The sequence below is a fragment of the Lactuca serriola genome, chromosome 7, assembly GCF_051521515.1.
Source record: "Lactuca serriola cultivar US96UC23 chromosome 7, Lser_US96UC23_V15, whole genome shotgun sequence".
Classification (NCBI taxonomy): domain Eukaryota; kingdom Viridiplantae; phylum Streptophyta; class Magnoliopsida; order Asterales; family Asteraceae; genus Lactuca; species Lactuca serriola.
In genome coordinates, this window is record NC_136414.1 from 21,519,351 (window position 1) to 21,542,636 (window position 23,286).

Consider the following 23,286-nt stretch of genomic DNA (forward strand, 5'->3'; position numbering starts at 1 on the left):
GCTCGAAAAGTCACTGCATGGATTAAGGACTGAACAGACTCGGCGAGTCCTTCGAGTGGACTCGGCGAGTAGCTTGAAGATGAGGAGGAACTCGACGAGTGGGATGAACAGCTCGACGAGTCGGATGAAGTTAGGCATGGACTCGGCGAGTTGGAAGAACAACTCGATGAGTTGGTTGAAGATTGTCTTGGACTCGGCGAGTCAGGTCGCGAAACCCCAAACCCTTCGAGTTGAAACTCGAATCAGTGAGTCGGGTGGAGACTCAGCGAGTTGGACAGGTTAGGACTCGGGAATAGTTGGACTCGGCGAGTCATTAGGAGGACTCGGCGAGTATGGTTGACCTGGAAGGTTGACTTTGACCAGGATTTTGACCTTGACTACAGTTGACCTAGTAGACCCTTGGAGGTCAGTTGGACTAAGTGTGATATGGTCGTTGGTAGATCGAGGAGCTAGTGGAGCAGCAGTTCGGAGTCAGAGGTCAAGTAGCAGTCAGAAGGATTAGCAACATCAGTTCAGCAGACTCAGGTGAGTTTCCTTCCAGTAGGAACGGGTCTAAGGCCACAATGCCGGCCCATTTAGCTAGTAGTAGTTTCCGGATTTTGATATGATGCAGTAGTTAGTATGTTTGATGCCTTCGTGGCTCAGACAAGATTTATGTGTTATGTGTTCCGGGCTACGGCCCGATGTAGTATGCAGTATATGTGAGTTTATGCCAGGTGATATGTTATGATATGCTGTGTTCAGTTAGCTTCGGACTTCGGTCCGATGTAGGGGACAAGGTCCCAATCAGTTAGCTTCGGACTTTGGTTCGATGGAGGGGACAAGGTCCCAGTCAGTTAGCTTCGGACTTCGGTCCGATGGAGGGGACAAGGTCCCAGTCAGTTAGCTTCGGACTTCAGTCCGATGGAGGGGACAAGGTCCCAGTCAGTAGCTTCGGACTTCAATCCGATGTAGGGGACAAGGTCCCAGTCAGTTAGCTTCGGACTTCGGTCCGATGGAGGGGACAAGGTCCCAGACAGTCAGCTTCGGACTTCGGTCCGATGTAGGGGACAAGGTCCCAGTCAGTCAGCTTCGGACTTCGGTCTGATGGAGGGGGCAAGGCCCCAGTATGTGTTTTATATGTTATTGCATGGTATGTGGTAGTTTGGGGGAGCTCACTAAGCTTCGTGCTTACGGTTATCAGTTTTGGTTTCAGGTACCCAGTTTTCAAAAGAGGAGCTCGAGGAGATTGCAGTGCACACACCATAGTCAGTTAGCCTGGGAATGTTTGACTCTGATAATGATATTATGTTTTGAATTAATACTCAAGAAATTATGTTATGACTTATGATACAGTTTTATAAATATGATTTTAGTAATGTTTTTAAAGAAATTTTTTGGGTCGTTACACAACAACATATTAAATCTAATAAATTAAGTATAATATCTTAAAAGTTAAAGACATAACTTTATAAGTAGAAGTAAAGATATTATTTTAAAATTGAAATTTAGTATATTTATGATTATACTTTAGGTTTGATATTTATTTTACCTTATTAACCGACTTATAATCATTATTAGAAACACACTATAATTTATCACTTTTAGCTATTTACAAAATATTCTTTGGGTTGTTTAAGTTAAACTAAAATTTATATATATAAGGTGGCCTTGTAATGTTATATTCAAATTAATAATTTAAATATTTTATACAAATTGTTCCAAAATTGGGTCTTTAAAATGGTAATGGTTTACATCCAACAATATATTAAAACTAATTAATTAAATATAATATGTTAAAAGTTCACAAAACATAACTTTATAAGTACAAGTAAAGATATTAATTTAATATTGAGATTTAGTTTATATATGATTACACTTTAGGTTTGATATTTATTTAGCCCTATTAACCAACTTATAATTATTATTAGAAAGAAGTTGAAAAATCATAAGAGTTTCAAATAAATGTGGTGAAAGGAAAAATGTTTCCTTTATATATATATATATATATATATATATATATATATATATATATATATATATATATATATATATATATATATATATATATATATATATATATATATATGGATCGATGAATGAATGTTAGTTTGGTAATTTTGGTTTATGATTATTATTTGTAAAAACTTTGGTAATTGCTTTTTTTGTACATTGGTACTTGATACTTGGTAATTTGATAGTTTGATAGTTGGGTTTATCTTGATAGTTCGGTAAATGGTAATGATTAGTTTGTTAGTTTGTTATGTTGGTTGTTAGTTTAACTTATAATGTAATTATATAGTTTGTTAGTTTGGTAATTAGTAATTTGATACTTTACTTATATTTTGGTAATCATTAGGTTGATTATACTTTGGTAATTAGTAGTTTACTTACATTTTGGTAATTATTTGTTCTATCATAGTTTGGTTCATGTTGGTAATTTCTAGTTTGCTTTTATTTTGGTAATTGTTAGTTTGTTAGTTTGGTAGTTTTGATTAATGTTGATTGTTTAACTTATAAGTTTATGTTGTTAATTATTATGTAGTTAGAGAAACTTCGAACAATGTTTAACGACCCAACATGTATTGTTGAACTTCAAGCGGTTTTTAAATCGATGCAACCACCAAGTGATACCGGAGAAAACGAGGGGAACCAAGATGAATCGTTATAACACTTTTGGTACTTAATTAACATGTCGTATTGTAACAATTTTTTCTATAATTAATGTTTTATGTTTTTGATATTTTCTTATTGGCTTTTTTGCTTCAGAAAAAAGGGTTGTTTAAAAATAATTATTAGCGGCGACACATCGTATTAGCAATGTCGTTAGTATATATGAGCTGTGTTAGATAGCATTAGCGGCGATTTTTGAGCAATAACGACGTCACAATAGCGGCGACTTATCATTGTTTTTACCTTTAGCGGTGATTTTCGCACTCTTTAGCGGCGATATTTGTCGCCGGTAATAACGGTATTTTTTTTGTAGTGATTAGCATTAGTTTTTGTCTTCACGAGTGAATTCTACGCTGGCTACCTGTACTAATATCTCATTTTTATAAAATTTACCGGGGCTTGTCCTCTTAACCAAAAAAAAATAGTATACATGTCGAATTAAGATATTGATGTTCCAAATTCCGCAATTGGTGACCATATGAAATAGTTGTGCATGTCAAATGATGTTTAAAGGTCAAAACAAACCCATAAATGACCCGAGAAAACGAGTTTTTGGATCCTTGCAAATTCAAACTTCAAAGGTTTGAAAAGTTTGACTGACTCTGTATTTCTGCATATATATAAACCACTATAATAAACTTCTATATTACAACAAACCCGGCCAACTCTTTCATTCAGTAACACCTACTTCATTGTTCGTGCACTCTTTTTAACATTCCTAAAAACCATCAAGAAGATTGCAAGTTGAAATCTAATTACACCATGGCAGCCATTAATCAATTTTTGTGTTCCTCTTATTCTTCTTCATCATCATATTCTTCTTCTTCTCGAAGAGATGTATCAAGATCTTCAATTCACATCCCGAAGATTGGAACGAATAATCTAAGTAGCCTTATCCCAAAGATCCATTCAAGCAAGGGTTTGGTTGAAGAAATAGATTTTTCATCATTCTCACACAAGAATACGAGCAAAAACCCTAGAGCGTGTCCTGATCCTGAGGTGATGGAGAAGCTCTACGTGATATTGGAGGCTGTTTCAGATCGGTTGGAGATGCATAAGAACATTGGAGAACAAAGGAATAACTGGAACAGTTTGTTGTTAACATCTATCAACACCATTACTCTTTCGGCTGCAACCATGGCTGGCATTGCTGCTGCTATTACTACTATACCTGGTGCACCTTTGGAAGCACTTAAGATTTCATCTACTTTCTTGTATTTAGCCGCTACGGGGATGTTGGTTATCATGAACAAGATTCAACCCTCCCAGCTGGCCGAAGAACAAAGAAACGCTGCAAGGTTGTTCAAGCAACTTGAAAGCCAAATCAAGACAAAAATCGCTATAGGTAATCCTACTCTCAGTGATGTGAATGAATCTATGAAGAAAGTTTTGGCTATAGATAAAGCCTATCCTCTTCCTTTACTTGGTGTCATGCTCGAAAAGTTTCCAGCTAAAACTGAACCAGCGGTTTGGTGGCCGGAAAAAAGAAGGACAACAGCTAAAGGAAGAAATGGAAACAATGGTTGGAGTGTGGAGTTAGAAGAGGAGATGAGTGAGATCATTAGGGTTTTGGAGGTAAAAGATAAAGCCGATTACTTGAGATTAGGTGATAAGGCTTTGAAACTCAACAAAGCTTTAGCCATAGCTGGTCCTCTACTAACCAGCTTTGGTGCGCTTGGTTCAGCCTTTCTTACATCATCTCCTCATAATTCATGGGCGATGGTGCTTGGAGTCATGGGTGGTGCGATGGCGAGCGTTGTGAATACTATTGAACATGGTGGACAAGTAGGGATGGTGTTTGAGATGTACCGAAGCAATGCAGGATTCTTTAAGATGATGGAGGACTCCATAGAATCAAACCTAAAGGAAAGAGACGTGGAGAGCAGAGAAAATGGAGAAGTTTTTGAGATGAAGGTGGCATTGCAGCTAGGAAGAAGCTTATCTGAACTTAGAGAGGTTGCAGCTTCATCTTCAAGAAACGGGGTAGACATTGAAGAGTTTGGAAGCAAGCTTTTCTAATTAATTAATTATTCATTATTGATCATTTAGAAAGTAAGGATAACTTGATTAACTTTTTCGTGATGTGTATAAAATAATTAAATCATGAATTCGTAAGTTAGTTTAACTTTATCAAGATTTGTTTTTTTTTTCCCTTGTTGGCAACTAGTTATTATATTATCACTAACTAATTAAATTAAAACCATTTAATTATTAATAATGTTTTTATACTTTACCATAATAACAACATAACAATGCATACTCTATAAAAATGTGCATGACCTGTACATTGTTATACTCCAATATTTAATCATCCACATGGTTGATTTTTCAAATATAAAACGGAAACTGATATTCCTATTAAAATGGTTCAGAACACAACAGAATGGCATCCATTGACTATCTAAAATCTTGTTCTTTTCTTTCTTGTTTTCTTCGCTTTTGTTTTTTTCTTCTTGTCCCTCCTTTTTCGTTTTTTTCGTTTTGGTTTTTGTTTAGATTTTTTTGAATCATACTTTTAAGTATGCATACTTTGATAGTTTGATACCACAAAGATGAAGGCCATTTGATTGTATTTGTTTTGATAGTAAAACGATACGATACATACCACATTATAAAGAAATGCCTATATAATTATTTTTAATTTGAGTTTTGTTTTGAATGTAGTTAGATAACATTTGGTCATTTTTAAATACATCATTTGCAAATTTGCAAATGACAGTAACGCTAACTTTGTTGGATGGTGTGATACAAGTCTTCCAAGATAACTCTTTATTTCTAACTATTGTTAAGTATTTTTTGGAATTAAAGTTGAGGGAAACCAATAAACTAAAAATATCGGTCATAATACTTAACTCGTGCGTACCAAAAGTTACACACACAAAATGTATCATAAACAAATGAAGCATAAAAAATTACACACAAACAAATAAGAATATTAATTCTAAACTATTAAGCATCCTCACGAGTATCCATTCAAAAACCATTCACCAAAATGAATAGCATCATACCCATCCCGTATCTATTACCCACTAAAGCAGGAATCTCAGTTCAATACCGGTCATGTCCCCGCAGGTAGTGCGGCAGTGTTTTAAAAACTAGTTTGAACCATCTGGTCAGACCGATTGGATTGGGTACCAAAGAAGTGAGTGGTTCAATTAGCATTGGTTTTATATCTATTTCTGAACCAGGATGAACCGGTTGGTTTTTACAAAAACCCGGTTGAACCGGTTAAATTAAACCGTAGGTTAAATTGAATAAGAACACATGAAAATTGATCATTTTGGATAACAAACTTTGTCGTTTTTTTTCATATCTATTTAGATTTTTTTGAATAAAAACACACGATAAAATATTAGAGGTTTTTAAATACATTTGTATTAATCTAAAACTATATTTTGTGTCTGTATTATATTTTATTTTCTTTTTTATGTACATCGATCGATGTAAAATTTATGATTATGTGATTTTTAATATATTTTGATTGATCTACAACTTGTATTTATATGCATTTTTTATTTTAAACGTGTAGACGTCTATGTGTGTAGCAAAATAGAAAAAAAAATATATGAAAATTATAAAACCGGTTGAACCGACAACGAACCGGTTGAACAGGGAACCGGTCACCTACCGGTTCAACTAAAAAACCGCTTTTTAAAATACAGTGGAATACCAATTTCCAAATCCCACTTTTTGTTAACTTCTAACAGTTCCGTTGCTAACATTGTTAAGTTGGCATATTCCCGACAGACTGAATACATCGCTATGCTGTCACACAGACGATGGATTTGACAGTCGCTAATATTCACCGTTTCAATTTAAATGTGAAATTTTATTTGCAATTGATTACTTCGTATACGTTGAAAATCGGTTAAAGTCTATGATTTCAAAATATACCTTTATGGCATGTTTTTTCAACTGAACTGGCTCAACTCTACATAATTTTCAATTAATTTTAAATTTTGGTCCAGTCAAAATGGGGCAAGTTACGAAATAGTCCATCCAAATTACCTGATGTCAACACATCCTTCATTCAAAGTTTGAATATCTTGACCATTTCCGAACTAATATCCCCCCTATATATAAGCTCGAATCTATCTACCCAATTCATACCCAAGCCACAAATAAAAAACTTCCAACAACCAACTACTCTCAGAGGTCATAACATACTTCTGGTTTTGTTTGGTGCTCGATTTCAGTTTACACCAACTTATAGGATCAAAGAATAAGCATATATGGCAGCCATTAATCAAGCTCCAACTTGCATGCGTTCAAAAGCATCATCTACTTCTCCCTTCCCTTCGTCTTCCCATAAATATATCACAAAGGCTGCTATCAATTTTCCAAAGATTAAAACCAATAACGTAAGCATCCGCCCTCTAAAGATCCCATCAAACATAGTTCTGGTTGAAGAAACGGATATATTTTCAAGATTCATACCCAAGAACCCGACCTCAAGCCCTAAAAGTGTTTCTGGTGATCCTCAAGTTATGGAGAAGCTTTACCTGATAATGGAGGCTGTTTCTGATCGGGTGGAGATGCATAAGAACATTGGAGAGCAAAGGAACAACTGGAACAGCCTGTTGTTAACTTCGATCAACACCATTACTCTTTCGGCTGCAACCATGGCTGGTATTGCTGCTGCCATAACTACTACACCTGGTGCACCATTAGAAGTGCTTAAGCTCTCATCTACGTTCATGTATATGGCTGCAACAGGGTTGTTGGTTATCATGAACAAGATCCAACCTTCCCAACTGGCTGAAGAACAAAGAAATGCTGGAAGATTGTTGAAGCAACTTGAAAGTGAAATCAAGACAAAAATTGCCATAGGTAATCCTACACTCCGTGATGTGAATGAAGCGATGAAGAAGGTTTTGGCTATAGATAGAGCATACCCTCTTCCTTTACTTGGCGCCATGCTTGAAAAGTTTCCAGCTAAAACTGAACCAGCGATTTGGTGGCCAGAAAAGAGGAGGGCTTCTGCTAAAGGGAAAAACGATAAAAATGGTTGGAGTGTGGAGTTAGAAGAGGAGATGAGAGAGATCATTAAAGTTTTAGAAGTAAAAGATAAAGAGGATTACTTGAGGTTAGGCGATAAGGCCTTGAAACTCAACAAAGCTTTAGCCATAGCTGGTCCACTATTAACAGGCTTAGGAGCCATTGGTTCGACCTTTCTTTCATCCTCTCCTCATAATTCTTGGGCTGTGGTTCTCGGAATCATGGGAGGTGCAATGGCAAGTGTTGTGAACACTGTAGAACATGGTGGGCAAGTAGGCATGGTGTTTGAAATGTATCGAAGCAATGCAGGTTTCTTCAAAATGATGGAGGAATCCATAGATTCGAACTTGAAGGAAAGAGATGAGGAAAGAAGAGAGAATGGTGAAGCGTTTGAGATAAAGGTGGCATTACAGCTTGGAAGAAGTTTATCTGAGCTTAGAGATGTTGCAGCTTCATCTTCAAAGAAAGGGAAAGACATTGAAGAGTTTGGAAGCAAGCTTTTCTAAATTATTGATTATTTTGATAGTATCATCTCTTGATTAATTTATTCATTTTATGTATATAAAATTTATATATCATGATCATGTAATTAAATAAGTAATTTGCGATCTAATATATATTATTATATATCTCATATCTCATACTTAATTTTCGTTAGTCGTAAATATATATTAAGTAATTTGCGAACTACTACAACACACACTTGTATGCTTTTATCTTTTTTAATAACATTTTACTTCTGTTTAATTAATTTGAATATTTTAATTGTATTATTGCTAGTACAATCAAGACGCGCGTAATCACTTGGTCAGTCAAACATCTCCAATTAAAATAGAGTATAGGATCCTATTTCCCACGTTAATTTTTTTATTAAAATGTGTTTAGAAAAATGATAGAAAAAAATAAGAGTAAAATTATGGGCTAAACACAAGACTAACATCCATGATCATTGCTAACCGCAACTTAAAATTTTGCATTACCTTTTGAATATATATATATATATATATATATATATATATATATATATATATATATATATATATATATATATATATATATATATATATATATATATATATACGTTCTAAAACAACATGTGCCACATGCCATGCACTTATTCATAGTGTCTGTGCATAAACTCGAGTACTATTGTTGGAATGTTGGTATTCCACTTATTCATAGTGTCTGGATTAACCTATGGAGATATATAGTTTCTTTGAATTATGGCTTTGTAAAGTGAACTCATTTTGTATAACATGAAACATGAGTGCCACACATTGATTTTTATACAAATTACCTCCTTTTTTCAAAATAGAAATTAAATATATCTTTTATCTTACAGGAGGGACTATTCATGTAATTTACTCTAACTTATAAGCATGTGGTCCCTATCAAAAATGGAATCCAAACATACAAATGAAAGACGACATACATTTGATTTTTTCTGTGCTTTAAAAAGATCAAAGTTAATATTTTTTAAACGATTTACCCAATTTAGAAATTTGAAAGAGAGGGTGCTATTTGCGTTCAATGTCATCTGATTCACACAAGCTTTGAAAAAAAAAACCCTTATAATTTGTATATTTTTCAACGTTAGATGAAGACTGCAATTATATCTGAGATCTAAGTCAGATGAAGATTGCAATTATAGCATCCCTCTTTCATTTTTTCCTACTACAACATTTTATTTTGAAAAATCTTTCTGGTAATAGCAACATCATCCAAATATATAAACTTTTTCGCTGCTATAATCAGCATATTTTTCAAAGTAAAACGTCCAAATAACAAACCAAAATTGCAATTATATGTTGGAAAGAGTTTTCGAAGTATAATTTAGTAACACAAAGAAACAAAAGTTTGATACTATAACTATAATACACAAATTTAACCCTACTTTTATTGATAAAGATCCAAATAAGGTTAATTTGGGGACAAATTTATAGCTCTTGATCAATATTGTTGTAGTCTTTAACACTTAAAACATGGAGGGGACAGAGTGGGATAGAGACTAATGTCAATGGGGCAAAAGTTCTAATTTTTTGTCACGCCTAAAAAATAGTACAAGGAGTAGACCACCTTCATATATGCAAAAGACGTGAATGCCCTCCATAATGTAAAATAGCCTTAGAAAACTTGTCTACGGGCAAATTGAGGAAATGTAAATGCAAAAGGAAAAAAGAAAAATACACAGATAGTCATCCATTCGATGCCCAGAAAAGTATCGACAACAAGAAACAAGTTAAACATAAACAAAGTAGCCATTAAAACACTTCCACTTTCAAACAAAAAAAATTACTACGGCTTGTAATATTTCGTAGCCACAAAGGGCATTTTCGTAATTGACCCTTCATATGTCTTCCCTCGGATGGCAATCTTAACTTTAGTCCCTGGTTTATGCAACCCGGACTTGACATACCCCATGGCAATATTCTTCTTCAAACACGGACTAAATCCTCCGCTCGTCACCTCACCGATACTCTCCCCGTTCTCATTCTGAATCTCACTATGACTCCGGGCCGGTGGGCCCGCAGAAAAAAGCCCAACCCGCCTAATCGACGGGCCATCCGCAATTTGCTTGAGGATGACATCAGCACCAAGAAACCCGCCTTCGGCCCGTCTTCTTTTCCCAATGGCCCAAGTGAGCCCGGCTTCCACGGGTGTTATGTGTTGCTCCATGTCATTGCCATAAAGGCATAGCCCGGCTTCAAGGCGAAGACTATCGCGGGCCCCAAGACCGGTCAACCGTACTTTTCCTTCCGATTTTTCAAGAATTGCTTTTGCAAGATCGAGCGCGTTCTCTGAGGGAACCGATATTTCAAATCCATCTTCACCCGTGTATCTGTAAACTCATTTGTGTATTAATCATTACTATATCATTGTACTTTTGTTTTTTTAATAAACAAATCGAGAGAAATGAAAGTAGGATGATATAATAAACAAATCGATGAAAGCACATTGATATTTCTTGATTTTTAACGTTTTCTTTTTTACTTAATTGATTTAACGAGGATTGGACTTGATCTGATAAGCTATATATGGGTGTTTCATTTTTACTTAATGCAGAAAGAACCACTTAATAAGAAAACATCACTTTATTGCAAAACAAAACGTACCCGGTTCTGGTTAGAAAGCATTTGGAACCATTGATGTCAATTATGCGAAACTCCCCAAAGTACATTTTGCTCAAGTCCTCTTTAGTCAAAAACTGAAGAGTAGAACCTGCAAGAGGACCCTGCAACACAACAACAAAATGGAAAAACGAAAACACCCCAAAAAATGTAGCAATTTGAGTTATATTTTATACACAATAAGTTAAATATATTTACCAATTTGATCAAGAAAGATTATATTTTTGGATTTTGATCATACCTGGAGAGCTAAAAGAGATCTCTCATCGTAAATCTGCCAGCCAACATCCCCACCTTTGGCTTTAAAAGCCTTCATATGTTCTTCAATGTGAGCCAAATCCTTATCTCTACATCCAGCGTTAACAACCAAGTAAATATGATCATCTGTCACTTTCGTGATCACTGAATCATCAATGGCTCCACCCTTTTCGTTTGTGAAAACAGTCAGCGATCCAGTTCCAGGAGCAAGTCCAGCAACATCAGCAACCACGAGTTTTTCAAGAAACGCGATTGCATCTTTGCCTTTGAGACTTAACCCACACATATGGGATACATCAAAAAGACTACCGTTTTCCCTGCAATTCAGGGTCGATTCCATGATTGAATCTTTGTACTGGATCGGCATGCTCCATCCAGCAAAAGGAACCATCTTTCCGCCATTGGCGACGTGGAAATCGTAGAGGACTGTTTTCTTGAGGTCGGCCTCTGAAGCGTAGCACCTACGAGCGATGGTCTTTTTGTCGGATTGAGCAAGCCGACGAGTGATTGATTGCCCGAGTTGCCATAGTCCTCCCCTCATTGTCGTTTATGCTTCCGAAACAAAGAAGCATGTTATCAGTATAGGTAAGAAAAACCAAGTCTCATGAATTCAAGATCACATTTTGATCTAATAAAGTTGCAACTTAACTGTTTGACAAAAAGCCTGAAAGAAATGTGACAAGAAAACCCATCCATCCATCCAATTCCCAATCAAGAAAGATCCAATTTTTATAATCTCATTAAAAAAATTTGTAAAAAGATTCAATCAAAGAAGCAGATCTTTGACACAACCCACAAAGAATTAACATGAAACACAAAAGAAGAAAGAAATGGATTGAAATTGAACTTACGAGTGGACTCAGGAGAGCTGCACCGCTTTTCTTTGTTGAGAAAAGCAAATCTAGATGGGGTTTTTGTTAGTGTTTTGCAATTACTTTGTAATTTTTGAATCTTGTATGTAAATATTTAATTGGAATAATATGTTTTGAGAATATAAAAATTGGAGATGGTTGGTGGGTAAAAAGGAGTGGGTGGAGGAGGGCTTCTGGTGACAAATCGAACCCCATCGTTGGTGAGTGGTGTTGGGAAGTGGAAAGCACTTGTCATCGATAAGGGTTAGAGGGATGTCATACATTCATAATATATTTTTAAAAATACCATTTTTATTAATATTTTATCCAAAATATGACACTTTTGATTTTGTTGGTTTGAGTTCCGTATCATATTAATTTTAAAGGAAATTATAAGTTTTATCTCTATATATCGTGTAGTTTTTGTACAAATTGATCTAATTGTATTTGTAAATGTCAATTTCCCTTGTATTTATCGTAATGATATGGGTTTTAATGATTGTCCCATATTTTTTTTATTGGATATGATAATAAGTTGGATCTAATTCGGAAAGACACTTAGAAGTATGTGACTTGATCCTGGCTCATCTCATATATCTTTTAATTGGTCAGATTTAGGATTTTAATTGGTTCATCTGATATGTCTTTTAATTGGCCAGATTTAAGATTTTATATAACTCAATCAAACTATCAAACAGTCTACAGTTTACTTGGTCTTACACATGTCATGGAACAAGCCATTAATGAAAATCGGACAAAGTGGCTTCAAAATACATACATCTAAAGGCAAATCATTTTAGGTTATTTATAAACTAAAGTTTAAAAACAGAACTAAATTAAAAATAGACAAAACTTCAAAAATGGTCCCTGTGGTTTACGAAAATATCAAGTTTAGTCCCTAAGTTCAAAAAACCTAACAGATGGTCCCTATGGTTTAAAAACTCTTAACAAGTGGTCCTTCCGTCTAACTCCGTCAGCTTTCTACCGTTAAGTGAGGGGCATTTTTGTTATTTCAATACACAAGGACCATTTATGAAGTTTTCTCTATTTAAAAAAAATGAAAAAAAAAATATAATTATTTAATTAATTTTCAGAGTTCACACTTCCCCCTTCTTCCCCATTCTTCTGCTTCACACGAAGTGTGTGAGTGAGTGCGTGTTTTTATAAACAATTAATGGTCTGTGTCGAACGAATGACAGCATCATCTTGCTTAGACTCCTCCTCCAACATCACGACAGGAGACAAACTTAAAACTGTAGTGCAATTGTATCAAAACAACACCAGAAATGATGGTGATGGTGATGATTTAAATCGCAACATAGAAGAAGAAGAAGAAGAAGAAGAAGAAGAAGAAGAAGAAGAAGAAGAAGAAGGTTGCTCAAAGATGGTGATCACAGAGTGTAGAATATGTCAAGAAGAAGACGCGGAACCCGAATTGGAATCTCCTTGTGCCTGTAATGGCACCCTCAAGGTTTATTTCTTATTCTTATTCTTCCCTTGGTTTCTCTTCTGCTTTTCAAACCACAAACACATAGACCAAACAGTTTCCTCAAAGAAATTTGGAAGAGATAGAAGGTGAGAGAGATCACGAAGGGGTAGATATGAAAAATCAAGGAGAAGAGATGGCTCACCCTATCAACAGCGGGTCTATTAATTCAACGAAGGGGTAGATATGGAAAATCAAGGAGAAGAGATGGCTCACCATCATCACCGAGAGAACCTTCCACCAAGATCTGTTGTTCGTCGGTGTTGTAGCGACGAAACCCTAATCGGAGTTAGAAGCACAAAGAGCACCACCGCCACCAAGTCCAGTTCTTTGAGAAGACAACAATTAATCTGATAATAGAGGCATACATCGGAGCATCAGGTGAACAGATTTAGCAAACATGTTTGCTCATCTGTTTCCATCTCTTTTTCATGGAACCCGAAGCTATGGGCTTTTCTCATTGAGTTTATGGATGAACCCGATTTAGGGGTTTGTTTACCCAACTGAAAACAGAGAGAACGGAGAAGGGAGATGTGGGTTTGGCTTTGTTTTTCAGAGAGAGAGAGAGAGAGAGAGGCACTTTAATTAAATAATTATATTTTTTTTTTAAATAGAGAAAACCTCATAAATGGTCCCTGTGTATTGAAATTACGAAAATGCCCCTCACTTAACGGTAGAAAGCTAACGGAGTTAGGCGGAAGGACCATTTGTTAAAAGTTTTGAAACCACAGGGACTATCTGTGAGGTTTTTTGAACTTAGGGATTAAACTTGATATTCCTGGAAACCACAGGGACCATTTTTGAAGTTTTGTCTTAGAAATATTACAAGTGCTTAATGTTCACCCTAACCATTCAATGACATCGAGTATGTTTCAGAACACCCCACTATACAAACTATTCACGGACATCAAGTAAGCTTCGAAACAAGTAAATTAATATTGTTTGTTCCTTATAGAATAAATTTTCTTCCTCCTAAATGCCAATGACTCTACCTTTTCCTTCCCGACTTTGGTTAAAGAGGTTGTTAATATATTCGGTTATATCCCTCATGTTTTATCTTGGTCATTACCAAGTGTTATACGATATACCATGGAATCCATTGGAATAAGGTAGGGGCTAGATGTCGACAGTAATACCTTCTTATGGGGTGAGTGTTTCACATAGATGCCCTAGCATATGTATAAGGGGGGGTTTAACCGGGGCATACAAGAGGATAGCAAGTCAATGCGAGAAGGAGAACATACATGGACCTAGGTTACTATATTATCCTTATATTTAGCCTTTACATGTTAGATTCATATTATTCTCCTACTTTCATCTAGGTGTTCCTCTCATCCTAGAACCATCAACCAACATCACCTCCACCTTCTAACTTGTTGTCGGTAGCCTCTTTTAGGCATGTCTATACCACCTCAATCTCCTCCCCTTAATCTTTCAATTACCCGTGACACTCCAAACCACTTTCTAATAGTCACATTCAATATATTATTCAACAAAATCCTACCGCAACTCTTCCTTACTATTACTTCCATCTTCTCATACTCTATTTTCAGGTAACATTCAGATCTATATATCATAGAATTACATTGTAAAAGAAATTCTTTTGGTTTCGGCAGAACCTTTTTGTCATACAAGACTCATATTGTCGTCCTCCACTCATACAAGACCCCCTTATGGATTAGAGACCTTAAATACTTGAAACTCCCTTATGTGTAAAGCTTACTCCCTTGTAGTTACATCTATTCCTTCATCATCGTGCTACCATTGAAATTACATGAAAGATACTCCGTTTTATCGAGTGTTATACGAGCATAATCAAAGTAGGTCAAGTTACCATCGTAACCTAACTATTACATAGCAGAATTTATCACTATCTAATAAATCCACACTATGTTCTTAACCATTAGCATACCTTTTTTCCTAAAAACAATGTAAAAATGTTCAACGTCATGCACCTTGATCAACAGTTACATGATCATCTATAAACATAAAAATATACTTATGCAACACCATTTAACAATCGAGAACTAAACAAGTGCTTTGTTCAAATCATGTTGTAAAGAAAACTCCCAAGACACCAAATGCATGCAAACCCATTTGGAACTTACCATACAATCCACAACAAAAGAGTTCAAGTATTAGACTATTAGACACAAGAACTAAAAACAAATACTAAATCCATGTAATGAACGTTCAAAATCTTAAGCGAGACCAAAAACATGATATATCATTAGTTTATGTATACACGCTACACCTACAATACCCACAAACGGATAAAGATGATGAAAACTATAATCAAAACAAAACCAACATAATTTGATTATCATGTAGATTGTTCAATAAAACAATTGTTACAATTCTCAAAGACTACAACCCTTTTAACAAAGTCAAAATTGCGAGTGGTCAACAAAATCTAAACCTCTCATCCATAATTTCTTCAACTTAATAATGTAGCATTGCCTTTAAGTGTCCTTCTTGCACGCCAATGTACTGCAGCAGCACTTTCTGATGTCCCCATCTGCACATAAACCAAGACATGACTTAATCTAGTAAGTTATATATCAGTGTCCTTTTTTACTAGAAACAAAAAAAGAATTTGATTTCATGAAAAAGTACAAAAAAAAAAAAGGAAATAAACTTTTCCCTCATTTTAACATTATCTCTTTCATATCCCTAAGTTTCGAAAATATTTTTCTTTTGAATTTTTTTTTTTACCTTGGACTCCAAAGAGTGATAATCTTGCCACAAACTCGCATCTTGATCATATGTTGAAAGTGCAGCTTCATATAATTTTCGGGACTCTACAAGATTAGCCTTTGAAGCAGCAGATGCAATGTTCATTTCCATTTCAATGCAATTTTTATAAAAAACAAGACCAGGGCGAGGTAATGCAAGAAACCTGCATATCACAAAATGTTACACAAATAATTATAAAAAATTTCATTTTTGCTCATAACGAAGGGTAATAACAAAAAAGATAAAAAGGGTATTCAACAAAAATCAATATTTATTAGTATATATGAATCTTTATTAATGACATACCTTTTGTACATGTCTCTTGCACTCTGAATTCCATTTTTTTGTAGAATAAAGTTTACAATTGTGGAAGAGAGGGAGAAACCATCATCACTACCACCATCTCTGGTCAAACAACTTACAGAAATATCCACCAGCTTATCAAAATATTGCTTTTGATTTGCAAAATATTTCAACCCCTTCACAATAAACAACAACAACATAAAAAATATTCAAACTTTATACTTATGAGTAACTAGAAACAAAATAAAGATGATTAAAAAAATATTATACCATAATCCAGAGGCTCTCAGCTTGTGAAACAGCAATTTTCCTAAGAGGGTTTTGCAGGAGATTAAACACAGATGATAAATCATCTTTCGTTGGAGTATTTATACGTTTCATTTCTATTGAGAGGCGTAAATCCCATAAACTGGCTGCTTTTGAAAGCTCTCCATTGCAAAGTTTTTCTGCTAAGTTTCTAGCATCATCTAATCTTCCAAGTTCTAACAAAAAAGATACATTTTGACATGCAAGATCTTCTGTAATGCACCCCATACTTTGAGCCTTTTCATAGACCATTAGAACATGTGAAACAAGATCGATATCAGAAACCCTAGAACCTTGATGAACAATTGTGTCCATCAAGAATTTGATGTAGAGATCAAACATTGTTGATGATGGTACAATCTTTAAAGCTTCATCATAAACCTACAGAAAAAAGAAGGTAAATCTTGAAGTTATGAAGGTTTTACATTTACCAAAACACTAAAGATTTTTATTTCAATTATTTGGGGTACCTGAATTGCATTGTGTAAATGATCTTTCTTTACATCTTGTGCACTATTATGGCCTGCTGCTTCATACTTTGCAAGCCAATCCCAGTATCCTGTTTCTTTTGAAAATTGATTTCTCATGTCAGAAAGTATCTCCTTTTTCATAGTTTCTGAATTTGCCAAATTTGTTGCCTCTAGTATCTCAAGAAATTGTGTTCTCATGGTAAAACTGGCAGGTAGTGCGTCCACTGCACATTTGTAAACAGTTTGAAGGATGTTCAAACCTTGTTCCCGAAAGACATTGATTTTCTGTTTCAGTTCCTCATTTTGTACATCTAAATCTTTATGATCTTTAGTTTCTCCATCGATTGGCATAAATAGCTCTTTGTTTTCGTCTCTCCATTGTTTATCTTCAGGCTCATGGCCATCAGTAACCAATGTTGCAACATCTTCTCCAAGAGCAGACCTACGAGCACTTAACTTATTAAGATATGTGAGTTCCATTCTGAGATATTCCACCCATAAAGCTTCAGATGTTGGGCAACATCTCAAACCACTTTGCATAAGTGCACGAGCAGCTGCAGCATTTAGGTTATGATCAAACTCCCATGAAGCAGCATATATCCAAACTCCAGGTACTTTTGGGTGAAATCTAATCACCTGAGCCAGAACCTGAAAGATGCACAAATAGTAAATGGAAAAACAATCAGATTATAACTGAAACTGATTATTGAACAATCTGAATTGAAAATTCAAGTTCTTAGGTATAAGTGCATAACTTCATCATATTTCAAGCACTAATCACAGTTATCAGCAACCAATACAAGCAGAAACAAAACGTAATGCATTGAATGATTAAACTACGAAAATGTATACTACAAGCATTGAAAATCATATACCTTCTTCATATGTCCATTTCTTCTTTGCCTACAAAACTCGAGATACTGAAACCAAAGCTCAATGTCTCCTTTAAACCTATTCGTGGCCAACCGATAAATCTCAACGATCCTTGAAATTCCAGAAAAGTCAGAAACAGACTGCTTCATCTTCGGCTTCTTTACAACGCCTTCCCCGTCTTCACTCTTCTTTTCGAGCTCACGCAACATCGCTTTCTTACGGAGGAGGCGGAGAGATTCGAGAGATTTCTCGTAATCGATATACGCTAAGTAATCTTGTTTCAGAGGACTTGGACGTTTGAGTCTATACTCAAACTTCCGGCGTTGTTTGACGATTTCGGCAATTTCACGGCGAGAGAACAAGCCACGGCGCTCAAGGTCGTCGAGCTCATTGACCATACGCTCTAGCTTGTACTGTACTACGTCCGCCATGATTACTCTGTCGGAGAGAGTGAAGAGCAGGTAGCGAAGGGTTTCCGCTCGTTAGGTTATCGACGACGACGGCGGTGTTCATATATTTCCCACCTTACTTATAATTTTTTGATTACTGCACACTTGGCCCCTAAATGTTTCAACTTTTAAAGTTTGGCCCCAAACATTGTAGTTTTACCTATTTGACCACTCTTTTTAACCTTTAATAGCAACCCGGTCCTTGTTTATATTTCCATATGTTAGGCGGTGATCTATAATGATATTATGATAATTTTTGTATTTTTCTCTGTTAATAACGTTATTGTTTGTATCAACATACGTAAAATCGTAAAAGTTACTCAGAAAAAAATGAAATGTTCAGCATATGTTATCATGTCCTACGATGAGATTCTAGTGGTTGAGGTGCGAAATTCCATAAAAATCTAAGGTCCGAACTTAAAGACATTCAAAATATCGTTAGTGTTTTGTGATTGATCTCATACGTGAAGCTTAATATAAGATTAACATGAGCCATCCAAATAGAATGATTTATGATTTTTATAGGTTTTGTGAGAATTAATGTACTACATGCTTAGGTTGTCATATCTAACAAAAAAGCATTAATGCATAACTTAGATCCAAATGTAAATTTTACAAGTGAGCTCTTCTAAGAATGATCTTAAAAAAGGAACATTTTAACTCTTGCAAAAGGCATATGGACCTCCGAGAGTCAACTTTGTATTAACACTAGGTGGTTTAGACAAAGTAGCAACAATCGCATCTTCATAGTTCTCCGTATCTTCATTTTCCTGTATTGATTAATGTAACACTTCATGGGTTAATCGGAACCATTAAGTCATACAAAAAGATAATAAAGAAAGGGAGGTGTATACGTTATAATTTGAGGTGAAACCACTAGCTAGAAAGTCTTTGTATATGAGCTTATTGCTTAGATATACATTAGTTGCTTCAGAAACTTGATTATAAACTTTGTCCTTTTTTCCTTCGTGTGTTCCATGATAACTGTTGGGGCTTCCCTAAACATTTCAACCCAAATACAAATACAAGTTAGAAGGGCGTTAAATATAATTATTGGTTTATTTGTTTCTTCATATGAAATGGAATAAGCTTGAGGAATTAGGTGTTAGACGATATGCATACGTGATGAAACTTGCTCTTAGGAGCATGAACGAATTGTTGGGAACGACTGTAAATCGAGCGTTCCATTTGGCCCAAAACAATACTTGTCAATTTCTCGGGGTTCAACGCTAGTAAAGGCTCATCGGCCATTTTCCTACATTATTTCAGTTATAGATATGTCAACTTAATTATATTCTCTATATTATCAATTACTTAACTCAATAGCTAATTAAATTGAAATTAAACAAGCAAAATATATAAATAATTACATGTTCACGGCCAATGTAGAGAAACTGTTGTGCTTATAATATTGCTCATGAGGTCCAAGCCCGATATTGACCGATACCCCATGATAGGTGTAACTTTCAAGTCCTTTTGTTTTTGGAATATCTATCATATTGAAAAAGAACAAACATAAATAATTAATATAAATGTGAATCCTAGTCATACAAATTAATAATCACTTTAAGTGTTTATGGAATGATTATAGTTCTATAGTTATCTATTTTTTAAGGTTATATTGTCCAAGTCCAATACTTATTGTTTATAAATAAATTAGCTTATTATATTTAACGTTTTGATATATAACATTACAAAAGTAGCTTATCATAGATTATAAAATAACTTACAAACTAATTTTTTAATAAACTTGTTTGAAATAACTTATTAATAAACTAATTTATATGATAAATGCTAGCTTATAAGCTAAAACCAAGTTTTTAGTATTTGAAAAACATGTGAAACAAAACTAATTATTCAAAGAAAAACAAATTAAATTTACATATTATTCAACTTTATAACCCTAAATTAATTAAAATCTTTTTTTCTTAAAAAATAAGTTAATAGATTCATATTTCTAATGGAACTAAAAATAATTGTCGAGATTTGAAAATTTTGTTAAACCTGATAAATAATAGGTGAGAAATATTATAATATTGGGCACAAATAAGTTTCACAATATAAATTTTAATAATTCAATATATAATGTCATTTTTGTGTATTTTATATATTTGTTTTTTTAAATAAACAGTTTTGCCTAATATACCAATTTAATTCCTACGTTAAGAAACATGATTTAGTAAACACACACACTGACACACACACATTTAAACAATATTGATATGTACGCATACCTTGTAGAATCACCTCGTTCTTCATGTTCCTATACATCTGCTCATTGATAAGCCATATATATGTTTGAGTGTGATGTGTGTACATAGATACATATGTATAAGTATGTACATATACATGTGTGTGTGTGAGAGAGAGAGAGAGAGAGGGAGGGAGGGAGGGAGAGAGAGAGAGAGAGAGAGAGAGAGAGAGAGAGAGATTAATATCACCTTATCCAATTCACTTACTACATACTGATTTTTCAAACAGATCATGTATTATTGCAAATTCATCTTTCACATTTGCAACTTTCATGTTTAAATATGCAAGAAATCACCAATATATGGATACACTTGCAAGTATACTGTATACATGCACAAAATTGTATTTTTATGCTCCTTTCTTCAAAACGTTAACAGCTCAAACTGAATATTATGAGATATACTCCGATTTTTTAAACTTAATGAAGAACCCATGATACATATATGCACATACATGCATGTGTGTGTGAATGTATATATGAGATACTATATATAATTGACCTGAAGATGGCTCTTGATATGAGATACAGATAATCCTTTCACATTCATCGTCTTCAAGATCATCTTTGGAGTTGCTTCTATTCCAAAAAAAAGAAAACGATTTAATGGAATGATCAATGATAGCAATATATACACACATACATATACATAGAGCAAGACATTACTATCTTCGCCTCCAAGTTTTTGAACTGCATTCACAAAGAACTGATGAAGTTCATCTGTCCATTTAAGTCTGGGAACCCTAGAGCGATTGTACGATCGAACAGCTGGCTTCCTTAATTTTGAGGTATTTTCTGGCAAGTAACCATCCATCCTGCGGCAAACAACCCTAGATGAACCTTCACAAGAGTCTCCCATGGCTTCAATGAGCAATGGCAACTCCTTTTGAGATCTTTGATCACTCTTTACCCTCTTCATTTCTTACAGAACATGATTAAACCAAATAAAAATCTCTTGATTTATGCAACAAAAAAGATTTCAAAAATCGTGATGAGTGTTGCAAACTTTGTCCATTTCTCTGCCTTCTAACGTACCATTTTCTTTGAGATACCCCAGCTCAGAGAGCGACACTTGTATCATCCGTTTATTATATGGGATTTGAACGGATGGTTTCTAGGTTACAGAAAGATTCCGACCATTTTGTGGTACTATTTTCTTTGTTGAAAGAGTAATCAAGTCAATTGAGTTTTCAATTGTTGTGAATAAAGCTTACTTGTATACAGAATTTTCAGAGGTTTCATCAGACACTTTCAAATTTGCATTCATGTTGAAGATGAAAACATCATACATGGGTCAGTGTCAAAACATTCCCCTAGAGGCCAGAGCATAAAGAGACAAAGGACATTATAGACTTTTCACAACATGGGTATCCTTGATCCTTCTATAAAGATATAGATGTGTGTAACTCATGAATATCTTAAAAACATACCAGTATATTAAATGTTGGTCTGGTGCTTGCTTGTTTTTTATTATTTAGATCCTAAAGACATATTTACATATATAGCAGTTTTGCTATTCGCTAGTTTGGTAAAATACATAACCACAAGTGACCTAAGTCATCCGAAACTACCCCGAGCCCGGTTCGGAAAATACACAGCTACAAAAAGCATTAATGGAAGCCGATATATATATATATATATATATATATATATATATATATATATATATATATATATATATATATAGAGAGAGAGAGAGAGAGAGAGAGAGTTAGGTTCAAATGTTTTCACTATCTATTGTGTGCATGTATGATTAATTCTGGATCAATCATTTTAGTTATTTTAAGAAAGTAACTAATGCATATTAAATGTTGAAGATGTAATTAATATTTATTATATCTTCAACATGTAATATGCATTAGTTACTTTCTTAAAATAACTAAAATGATTGGTCAATAATCAATCATACATGCACATAATAGATAGTGAAAACAAAATAACCTAACTTTTATATATATATATATATATATATATATATATATATATATATATATATTGTGGCCATGTCAATATGGAATGAGATCAATATACTTCTTACAAAACAAACATTTATAATGAAACGACAATAATACGGCTTATGGAAAGCATCGAGAACACAATCAAGAAAGAGGTATCCCCAAATATACCACAAATCGACACCACTTCCCATAAGGATCCACGTATAAGTAGTCACATCTGTAACACCCTCACGTTGATCCTGAACTCTTCATCTAATACGTGTTGTAAGTTGTAACACCCTATTCTTTTCACCTTTAAAATAATATGGTTTTAAACATGGTCGACCCAATAGGTGCCAACGGCCAACCTAGGTGACCAACCAGGGAAAAGTTATGAGGGGCCCCAAAATTTTCAACAAATAAAAAAGAAAATCATAAAAATATAGGCCAAACTATGAAACAACAAAGAGGAGAGGAAGATGTAATCGATATAGCAAAGAGAAGGAGGCAATCATCAAAGGAAAATCAATAAATGAATATCTTTAAAGTCATCAAGGCAAATCAAAAAATCTTACGAGTACTACCTAT

The 23,286-nt window shown here is 34.5% G+C and overlaps 4 protein-coding genes and 1 pseudogene across 4 annotated transcripts; 2 read left to right on the top strand and 3 right to left on the bottom strand.

The window, feature by feature from the left end:
• The first annotated feature begins 3,315 nt into the window (after positions 1–3,315).
• On the top strand, positions 3,316–4,870 carry LOC145064780 (putative F-box protein At4g22030). Its single transcript, XM_079012154.1, has one exon. It carries the CDS (start codon positions 3,415–3,417, stop codon positions 4,669–4,671), a length of 1,257 nt encoding a protein of 418 aa, XP_078868280.1. The 5' UTR covers positions 3,316–3,414; the 3' UTR covers positions 4,672–4,870.
• A 1,899-nt stretch (positions 4,871–6,769) lies between these two features.
• On the top strand, positions 6,770–8,292 carry LOC145064883 (putative F-box protein At4g22030 pseudogene; annotated as a pseudogene).
• A 1,533-nt stretch (positions 8,293–9,825) lies between these two features.
• Positions 9,826–12,027, bottom strand: LOC145061010 (Glycine cleavage T-protein family). Its single transcript, XM_079008370.1, has 4 exons — positions 11,888–12,027; positions 11,020–11,588; positions 10,764–10,882; positions 9,826–10,489 (listed from the first exon to the last, which is right to left on the bottom strand). The coding sequence occupies exons 2-4, from the start codon at positions 11,575–11,577 to the stop codon at positions 9,946–9,948; spliced, it is 1,221 nt and encodes a 406-aa protein (XP_078864496.1). The 5' UTR covers positions 11,578–11,588; positions 11,888–12,027; the 3' UTR covers positions 9,826–9,945.
• A 3,638-nt stretch (positions 12,028–15,665) lies between these two features.
• On the bottom strand, positions 15,666–18,553 carry LOC145062322 (U3 small nucleolar RNA-associated-like protein). Its single transcript, XM_079009939.1, has 6 exons — positions 18,064–18,553; positions 17,189–17,836; positions 16,683–17,099; positions 16,416–16,588; positions 16,089–16,272; positions 15,666–15,891 (listed from the first exon to the last, which is right to left on the bottom strand). The coding sequence occupies exons 1-6, from the start codon at positions 18,490–18,492 to the stop codon at positions 15,811–15,813; spliced, it is 1,932 nt and encodes a 643-aa protein (XP_078866065.1). The 5' UTR covers positions 18,493–18,553; the 3' UTR covers positions 15,666–15,810.
• A 456-nt stretch (positions 18,554–19,009) lies between these two features.
• LOC145062942 (uncharacterized) lies at positions 19,010–21,990 on the bottom strand. Its single transcript, XM_079010532.1, has 7 exons — positions 21,428–21,990; positions 21,264–21,340; positions 20,745–20,781; positions 19,881–20,001; positions 19,633–19,765; positions 19,365–19,508; positions 19,010–19,280 (listed from the first exon to the last, which is right to left on the bottom strand). Exons 1-7 carry the CDS (start codon positions 21,678–21,680, stop codon positions 19,167–19,169), a joined length of 879 nt encoding a protein of 292 aa, XP_078866658.1. The 5' UTR covers positions 21,681–21,990; the 3' UTR covers positions 19,010–19,166.
• Between the last annotated feature and the right edge of the window lie 1,296 nt (positions 21,991–23,286).

Excerpts from the sequence above, each read along its gene's own strand:
- LOC145062322 (XM_079009939.1), bottom strand. The coding sequence starts at position 18,492 with ATGGCGGACGTAGTACAGTACAAGCTAGAGCGTATGGTCAATGAGCTC. Across the intron at positions 17,100-17,188 it reads ATTTACACAATGCAATTCAG|GTTTATGATGAAGCTTTAAA; the intron begins GTACCCCAAATA and ends TTTTTTCTGTAG. Across the intron at positions 16,273-16,415 it reads GCAAGAGACATGTACAAAAG|GTTTCTTGCATTACCTCGCC; the intron begins GTATGTCATTAA and ends TGTGATATGCAG.
- LOC145062942 (XM_079010532.1), bottom strand. The coding sequence starts at position 21,680 with ATGAAGAGGGTAAAGAGTGATCAAAGATCTCAAAAGGAGTTGCCATTG. Across the intron at positions 21,341-21,427 it reads AAAACTTGGAGGCGAAGATA|AAGCAACTCCAAAGATGATC; the intron begins GTAATGTCTTGC and ends TTTTTGGAATAG. Across the intron at positions 20,782-21,263 it reads ATATCAAGAGCCATCTTCAG|ATGTATAGGAACATGAAGAA; the intron begins GTCAATTATATA and ends ATCAATGAGCAG.
- LOC145061010 (XM_079008370.1), bottom strand. The coding sequence starts at position 11,577 with ATGAGGGGAGGACTATGGCAACTCGGGCAATCAATCACTCGTCGGCTT. Across the intron at positions 10,883-11,019 it reads GATCTCTTTTAGCTCTCCAG|GGTCCTCTTGCAGGTTCTAC; the intron begins GTATGATCAAAA and ends GTTGTGTTGCAG. Across the intron at positions 10,490-10,763 it reads TGCTTTCTAACCAGAACCGG|ATACACGGGTGAAGATGGAT; the intron begins GTACGTTTTGTT and ends ATGAGTTTACAG.
- LOC145064780 (XM_079012154.1), top strand. The coding sequence starts at position 3,415 with ATGGCAGCCATTAATCAATTTTTGTGTTCCTCTTATTCTTCTTCATCA.